Source organism: Anopheles bellator, chromosome 1, assembly GCF_943735745.2.
Source record: "Anopheles bellator chromosome 1, idAnoBellAS_SP24_06.2, whole genome shotgun sequence".
Lineage (NCBI taxonomy): Eukaryota > Metazoa > Arthropoda > Insecta > Diptera > Culicidae > Anopheles > Anopheles bellator.
The window spans coordinates 53926877-53936190 of NC_071285.1; the positions used below are offsets into that span (position 1 = coordinate 53926877).

Here is a 9314-nt window from a genome sequence, read left to right on the forward strand (position 1 = left end):
AACACATAAAAAATGGTTGAAAAAAAGCGACAATCCCCAACTAAAATAACATGCACACGGCCGACCGGCACCGGAATACACGGGCCCCGGTCGGGCCAACCACTTATCAACGCCCGGAAAGGGGAAAAGAGATTCTATTTAAACAATGTGTTTTTTCTTTCTACCCCCAAAATGCGAGGCCTTCTTCCGCGGTGCGGTTGATACAGATTTTTTTAGTTCCGCCTGGCCGTTGGAAGTTTTTTTTTTTCGGGATTTTTTTTTCGACCATCCTAACCTTTGACAGGAACGGAACATCGTCGTCGTGGTACGAAACGCACACCCTTTCGATGCGTGCACGATGTTTATTCAAATTCTCGTGACACGGTCGGGTTCTCGGTCGAGTTCGGCAAAAAAAACCTCCAGACCAAGCAAACGCCGGAGACGCCGACCCATCCATCGCAACCGGTTCCATCCGGGCGCAGGCTGATGAATTTATGCTGAAAGCAACGAGCGACATCTGGACCCGCCGGGCACGCACGCATTCCGGTCGGTTCCGAACAGGACGGAGGAAATCCTTTTTTTCCTCCGTTCCTGGATGGCCGTTGGCTGCTCGGCGGCTGCTCACGAAAATTAGCCGTCAAGCCGTGCCCATGCTTACCTTGGCGCGCGCGCCCGAGTGTGTAACGATAATGATTTTTTTGCGTCCCCGAGTTCGAGATCGGGGTTTCGGGGGTTTCTTTTTAGCCCTGCCCCACGATGTACCTATCAAACTTCTTAATGAAAAGCCATTCATCACCCAGTCAGCCAGTCAGTCAGTCGCGGCTGGACCACTGAATTCGTGCTGATGATGCGTTACGCGGACAGTTTTTTGCTTTTAAAATGTGTTCTCATTTTACCAGCGTTTTTTTGGAACTTATTACCATTTTAAAAGACCGCGTGGTGGAACCACAGGCATAACGTATTAATATTTCCCGCGCTCCGGCGGAACACGGAAATTGAACAAATTGCACGATGTTTTTAAGCGGAAATTTATGGCGCCCGAAACGTGATGTTTGCCCGAACGGTTCACCACGAACGGTCCGGCGGCCAATTCCCTCCGGAATCGGCAGTTAAGCGTGCGTGCGAGTCCTGCCGGCCGTGGCCCACCGGTTGGCATGCGGATTTTGGGGCGCCCGCCACCAGATTCGTTTTCAAATTAAATTTCCCAACATTCGGCTAAATTGGAATTCTTTCGGCCGGCTCAAGTGGCACGCGCCAGCGCCCCGGCGCGTCCTTGCGGGTCACTCCGCATTATCCTTTTGGGATAATTGTTGCCCCTTGGAGGTGGGGACCCAGTGGCGGCCCACTGTCTGCCGTTTCTATAACAATAAATACCGGCCGTAGGGAGTTTGGCGTCTTTCGCCCGGCCTCGAGTACAATTAGTCTTTGGAGTCACCGAGTCACGCAGAAAAAAAAAGACGGACCGGGCGGACGCAAAGTTACAATCCCGGAATGAACAAGACGAAAAGTCACCAAAACGCTTTCGCAGACGCAAAAGATTAATAAAAGATTCAGTCGAGTGCGAAGACGATCGCTGCAATGGCCAAGGGACCGTCCGTTCATTTTGTGTGAACGCAAAGCAGGAATTTGGATGGCAGCGTCTTTTTCTTTTGGGCCGATAGGCAATCGGTCTCCCCGGTATCATACTAATTCCACCGTTTCCCGCTGCCCCGGAGCCGGCAACGTTTGGTGTCGCATCCACTCCACGAAACTCGGGACTGCCATCTGCGAAATTGAAAGAAAGTTTTGCTTGGGACGTTCGATTAAACGTCGACATTATTGGAAGGTTCTTATAGGCCTTCGACTGACCATTCTTTGCAGTCAGTAACACCGAGTGTTACTCCTATTTCATACACTAATTTAAGAACCCGGTTTGTTGACTAAATTGACAAAAATGTTGCCACAAGCGTCTTACCTTCTTCGGGGAGCTCATCGATTTTCCCGGAACTTTCCTCCTTTTGCCTGCTTCTAACACAAGGTAAACGGTTTCGAAAAGAATAAAGAAACGGTTTGTGTCGATTTAATTACATTCACGTGCTGGAAACAGGTTCTTCAGCTCCGCACGCCTCGGAGAGACTTTCGAGGAAATGAAGCGACGAACGTGCCAATTGTCGAATTTCGGCGACATTATTGACGGCCACGCATTCGCGACCGATATAGGTGCCCCGGAAACCGGTTCGAATTGCAGCGGCGTGCCAATTCGGATCATAAAATGAGTCCACCGAGACCGTGGCCCCGTCAGTCGTTATAAAAACCCCTTCAACGAAATCTGCTCCCGGTTCATCCGCTTTCACGGCACTGCCATGGGTCGGTGCAGAATTTTCGCTACACTTGTGGTCGCACTCATCGCCGGGACGTTTCTATCACCCCGAGGGGCCCAAGCCCAAACCGGCAGCATCCAGAAATCGTCCGAGTTTGTGTACGGTACGTTCCAGTCCACTTCGGCCATTTGCTTCGCTAGTTCCGTCCACAGTAACGCGCTGCGCATTACGCCCCAAACGCGCGTGTTGTCCTTCACTCCGACGGTAAGCCCCAAACGAAACCGTTGGTGACCAGTGCAGCGGATGCATTTTGTAATCTTCCTTTTCCCCCGCTAACTTTACAGGCGGCTCAAATGAAGATTCACTACATACAGCTCACCTCGTCATCGTTCCAAAAGTTCTACGCGCAGATCACCTCCGGCGGTGTTGGGACGTCCAATCCAACGACCACAACCATCGTGTTGACCTCGCACCCTGGTCACAACCTCGATGTCGATGCGACGATTTACTGCGGTGCCTAAACGTGGCACAATGGAAAGTTTTGCTTAACGAAAAAATTAGTTTTTACAATTAGTTCATCAGGAATCCCCAGGCCCCAATTTCGTTACCCAATTCTTGTGAAAAGCCGACAGCGCGATGGAAAAATCGCTTGATGCATGTATCCTGGTACGGTTGCTGCTGATAGCCACACAAATCCCGGACCTGTCTTGCGCTCCAAACACTTATGAGCCTCGTGTCATCATCATTGGTCGCTATCGCCCTCAGGCCACCAGTTGCTACACGGCAACGGTCAAATCGGACGCTTTCAGCTTCGTACCCGTGACCCGAATGATCTCCTTTACACCCAAGGTACGTGTTGGCCGGGTCATGTCAGGGGTCAACTGATGGAAAGCACATCCCGAAAACATTGCAGATGAGCGTGAGCTTTATCGAGATTCGGCCAAGAACACCGCAACTGCTAAGGGCACAGGTCCTTGAAGGAGGCATCGGAAAGGCCCCACTCAAACCCACCACTTTGGCACTCACAACGGAATTCGGGGGTCGGCTGAACGCGGAAATAGAAGTGTACTGTGCATGGCGTGATGAATCGGAATAAAAAGTCCTCTTTTCAATAATTCCATCGTTAGCGTCACTTTAATAAACGCGAGTCGCATCCTGTGCCGAGACCAGAGCCAGTTCGACGAAACAGAACCGGTTCGACGACTTGTGGGGCAGCCGGTAATTAGGGTGGAACGAAAAAGGTTCAAGATGCAAGTGCAAGGTTTTTGGGCTGGACCAAACTGCAGCCACTGACCCAGTTCCGCCCCAAATTGTGTCCGCAAAACATGTGTCCCGAAATTCCGTGTCCGTGTCACCTCTTTTCCACTGACCTGGCTCCGCAATTAACGGGCTTCGCGCAATTTGTCGTCCGGTTTCGGTTGATATAAAAATGCTTCCCACGATTTCACCCGGCTTCAGTACGCCAACGATCGCCCGGCTTGGCTGGCGGCCGGTCCGAAATGGTCCGCTATTTTTGGCTTCCAGCTCGCGTCCTGCCACTTCTGGTTCTGCTGCTGCTGTTGGCCACCGGCTACGCACAGCCTCCACAGAGCCTTAACTACCCGAACGTGATCACATTCGGTGCGTACTCGGGCAGCATCTGTTACTCGAACAGTGTCAACGTGAAGAGCATCATTCCCGTGACCACTCGGACGTTCTCCTTCACACCAGCAGTAAGTAGTCCTGGCGGCGATTGAGGCACTAGGAGCCGGGTGTTTATTTTCCGTTTCCCACGTTCCCTCACAGACCGCTCTCCAGTACGTCATTTGTTACAACAACCTGCCGCTGCACCCGTTCGAAGTGTCGTTGGTTGGCGGCGGAATCGGAGCGACAACGCTGACGAGCATCGTGGTGACGTCAGCCTCCGGAAAACTCTACGTTACCTGCAATGCGTACTGCACGTAAACCCAGCGCTGACTTCCTCCGGAATCCCTCCTCCAATGTGGCCAATCGATCGGTACCACTCGACTCCGTCCGCGCCAATAAAGCCGATTAGAGTCGGTTTGTGTGCGTGTTTCATTGATTGCTCTCTATCGATCCTTCCGACCCTGCGAAACCCCTTTTTCGGGCGCTTCCGGCGTGCCCTATTTGCAGTGCGAAACGATGGCCATTCTCACGACACGGTGACATGTGCCCGGGTTCGGTGCATTCGCTACCCTAGTTTTGGCAACAAAACGAGGGCAGTCCGCCGGCGTTTGGCAGTGCAGTTTTTGAGCACCCTAAACGGTGCAACAAGGTGCATTCAACAGGTTCTTCTGGGGTGGCGCAATTTCGAGATGGGGTTGTGCAGAGTTGACACCGCATTCAATGCAATCATACAATATCGCGACGATTAACGATTTAGGGTTCGCAAATTACTTTACTTTTGATTGAACGATGCTATTGAACTCTAACAATATCTGTTCAGGGATCCAAATTGCCAGATTCTTGAAGACTAGAATTGGATAATAAAGAGTGTTTCTAACTTTGTTCTAATTAGTCTTAGGACCTCATTTCAAAACGTTTCATTGGTCGCATAACTGAGCAGTAGTTGTTGTTAGTTGTTTTCGGTGTTACTCGAGGAAGCAATTTGTGTCCGGTTTTTGCTGTTCATCAATGATCTGACTCTTCGGATTCCTTCTGAGTATGAGACCTTAGATGCGAAGCCGTTGCTTGGTTTTGTCGCACGCATAATAATTTTTCGTCGCTTTACTATCTCCTTGAATCAGGGTCGTAATGTTTTTGCTGTCATGCCTTCATACTAACTGCTTTATTCACGTAAAATGGAAAAAATAAATATAGAATATATATCCGTAAGCCGTATCCGTAGCCGTTCGTTAAATGTGAAGCAATAAAAAATTACGGCTGTTGGCTGGCAAAAGATGAGCCTTTATCGCTTTCTTAACGGCAAATAAGCATTGGATGGCAGATGGAACTAACTCGTGGATCACTTAAAAATTGGTCTCCCCAAACAAATCCCTCATTCAGCGACTACGCCACTCCGTAATGCCTCCCAACAACCAGAACTTCTCCTTTGACACGCGTGCGTTTTCCCTCACCTGGGTGGTCGCAAAATGGAAGAACCCTCCACAAAGGACAGCGAAGGAAAACTCCCCAAACCGGTGGAAATGAAATAAAAACGCGCTTTCCCAACAAACCGGCGCGCGTAATGATAACTTTCCCTCCGCAACGTGGCCCTGGGCCCGCGGAACGCAGGACAAAACTCGAAGGAATAATTTATTTATTATTTATGCCCCCAACATTGGGGTCCAGCACGACTGCCCTGCCACCCTCCCAAACGGCCGCACGCACGGTGGGCTTATTTATTTTAAATTCGAAGACAGATAAACGGTGCGTATTTACTCCGTGCGGAAGAGCTAGCGAAGGAAAGCAATCGCCAGAAGCGGGCCGGGCACACCGGAAGTGGCCGCGTGTCGCAGTGACATAGGAAGCGAACGAAGGAAGCAAACAAAAAAAAGCTGAAGGACGAAACCGTCGCACGGCACGCACCACTCCCGAGGGGTGTCAAGCCCGGCCACTCGAGGGGTGGGGCCAGGACACAGCGCACGGCCTATGGTGTCCTGTGCCCGGGCCCGTCGAGCGAGTGGTTCGCTCTCCGTCTCTCGCACGGCACCCGTTGGGCGAAGGACACTCTTACCGTTCCGCTCACTTACCGCTGTCTCCTTAATTCCCGCTCCGCGAACCTACGGCTTTCCACCCTACCCTACGGCTTTCCACCACCCCACCGAAGGATATAATTTTGTGTTCCCCGTTTTTTTTATTCTGTCCCATCCCCGTTTTTTTTTTCGGGCGTTCCCCCTTATTACGTTCGTTACCCTTCGTTTTCCGGCGAAGTGAACCCCTCGGAGCAGGCAGGATACGGCCGCCGGATGTGGTGAAAAAAAAAACAGGGCCGAGCTTGGTCTACTGGCGGGTAGATGTCGCCAGCATCGCAGCGTTCGCAGAGCCGAGAAATTTCGTTCGATAATTAATCTAGCGTCATTTTTCCGGCCATTCCGAGTTTTTCTTGCGGCCCTTTGAAGTCGGTGGGTTAACGAAAATGAACATGAGCATAATTAATAAGGATGACAATCCTGCACAAAGCAGCGGAGGAAAGCAAACGAAGCCGATGAATGGCCAACATTTCCCAGAACCCGGCGCGGCGTGTAATTTTAATAAGCTCCCAATTTCCCGACCACCCGCCGCCAGCTGAACCGCGAACAGCACAAAGATAAATGGTTTAATGAGAATGTAATTGGCATTAACACCCGAAACATCACCAGACTGCGGTCATTAGCCCAAAACAAAAACAAACCGGTCGGTTGGTGTTTTTCACCACCAAGATTTTCCACCCATTTTTCGCGCCGCACCCAACCCACCGCAAGGTTTTCACCGAGGGCTGGCTTAATGTCTGCCCGGTTCCGGCTGATTTGTTTTGCTCTGTTTTAGGAGGTGGTGGTCGCTTGCGGGAAAATGTAATTACTTCGGGCTCGTGTTGGGTATTTGACAACATTGTCTGTTTTCCGGGCAATCCGAATCCGCGAGTAGCAGGATGATTGTCCGCCGGAAGCGCGAGCTTGGGATACCGTGGGTTGCAAACGGAGAACAAATTTCCCGATAAGGACCCGATAAGCGCCCTTGATGAACTGGTTTGGTGAACTCTCTCAAACATCAATCAATCATTTCTATCCGTGCGAAAGGCGTTTTCAACCATCACTGCAGGGAAAACATTGCGGTAATAGCGGACACGGCCTAGCGCCTGAATCCGGCCGGTTGTTCCGGGTGCACTTCCGGTTGGCATGAACCCGGAAGCGATAGAAGCTGGCCCCCGGGGGCCCCGGGACTACCTGCCGTCCGGTGGTGCGGGAACGGCAACAATCGTATTGCCATAATTAACGATGACAAGCGACCCCCGGAGTGCATCCTCGTTTTTGCACGGCCGCAAGTGCAGCAGCGACCCCGGAACGGGCAAGCCCTCCACCGAAGGGCGCCCGTACGGGGATTAGAATTGCATCGGTGTTCGGTGTTGTGATGCAAATTCGTACCTCTTGTGCCGTGGTGCGCGGTTTTGTTATGCCGAGCCCTCGCCCTGGTGGGCCCTTGATGTATGCAATTTTGTCACGTAAACCATTGCGAAGGTTGTGAGCCCTCCTCGGCGCGGTGTGTTTACCGGAGAATGGGATGGAGTCATTCATTTAACAATTACCACTTTCCCACCTATCGCAATTTTTAATTTTATTCCGTTGCACAAACAATCCACGTGGAAGTAACCGACCGAAGAGCCGTCCTTCGCCGATGGAAATGTAAATTCATCGAAATGAATCGAAATTAGTGCGGGCTGACGATAATTATTTGTTTTATGTTCAAGTATAGTGAGCTGAGGCTCATTATTTTCGATTCGAAAGATCGAGCATTGGATAGGTCGGCCGATCGTTTCAAGGAATAGAATTAATAGACCCAACCCGTTCTTTGAAAAAAGCCCTTGGCGAATATTCTCGAATGAATGCCGTTTGCATCCGAATTAGGAAAGAAGACATTTGATAAGCCAATCAACGGGTGCATCGGGTCTGGCTGGCAACGTGCAGCCCGCGTGTGCCTCGAGCAACGCGTGCAAATCTGCAGCCGAACCAACATTTGCCATTTGCAGCCTGTGCGCCCCATAACTCATCGATCGCCCGGGGGCCCAGTTGTTCCTTCGATTAGTGCACGGGCACCCGAAATTCATCGGCCACGGCGATGGCGCAGGATCACCTGTAGCAGATACACGGCCAGCGCCGAAACTGTGGCCCAATATATCAATCGCGGACGCGGGCCGTTTCCTGCGGCGTGGATCCTCGGACTGGCTGCACCATTTAGCGATGTTGAAAGATTGCGTTTTCGACCGATCCTTCCCGCGGAGCATGCTGCCTAACGGGGGCTCGGCCGGGGAACGCCCATCACCCGGCGATCTCGGAGAGCCCTGGGAGACCCGCGAGGCATGCGTGTGCTCATCTGGATAATTTGATAAAAATTATAGCCATGCACACTGCTCGACACAGGCCCGGGTATTAATGTAATTGTAATTATTAGCCCGACCATCGGGACACAGGTCCGACCCGATTCGCTGGCCACGCCACGGATCACTGGGGCCCCCGAGCCACCTCGTGCCGTGCATGTGGCTCGCTCCGAAATTGAATTTATCGTGCAATTGCTTGTCCTTTTAGTTCCTAATGGTCCCGCGAACGGTTCGCGGTCCGCTTCTCTGCCGGGCACCAACTTCTCCAAGCTGCAAAGGACGTGTGAACCAGCCAGTGATGGGCCACGTTTGAGGCTCGCTGGCTCCATGAAGACCCAATCTTAAAGACGGACCATTTGTTTCGCAGTGACCCTCACAAATGATGCGCTCGTTTTTTTTTGTTCGGCCCATTTCGGCACGGAAAACAATTGACCAATGATTAGTTGAACGTCATCAATCATGTCGTCGGCATTTAATATGCTGCCAACGGACGGAGTTTTGGATAAGAGTTTTGAGTCGGATAAGAGTTTTGAGTAAATGGCGTGACTGTTAGAATACAATTAATTTTATAAATGCTTAAAGATAGCCAAAGTCTGGCAAACGGCAAACATTAGAATAGAACCGTCTATTCGTACCGACGTGAAGCATTAGGCATCAAACGCGTAGACATTAATGATATGTTTGTAAAGAAAACGAACGACTCTTTTCTTATTTTCGAGTGTTAAATCATTATCGCACGTCTTAGCCCGGTGAGAAACAATCGTTTCCCACCGACAGATTGGAGAGCTGTGTCTTATCTTTCCGTTGCAAGCGAAACCCGTCCGATCGATCTCCGGACGATGCAACGAGTTGCATCCGTTGCATCTCGCGAGCCGTCCGTTTCGCTGCACGTCATTTGACACGGTTTCGACACATGATGGAGCCTTCATTTGCATAAACCCAGCGCTTCGCTGCCGTTACACCCTGTCATAACGGGGCCCGGGTTCCGATTTATCATCCGGAAGAGCATCTTTCACACGCCG

General features: G+C 51.1%; 1 protein-coding gene across 1 annotated transcript; it reads left to right on the forward strand.

The window, feature by feature from the left end:
• Window positions 1-3778: 3778 nt before the first annotated feature.
• Window positions 3779-4223, forward strand: LOC131215874 (uncharacterized). Its single transcript, XM_058210271.1, has 2 exons — window positions 3779-3991; window positions 4065-4223. The coding sequence occupies exons 1-2, from the start codon at window positions 3779-3781 to the stop codon at window positions 4221-4223; spliced, it is 372 nt and encodes a 123-aa protein (XP_058066254.1).
• Window positions 4224-9314: the final 5091 nt, after the last annotated feature.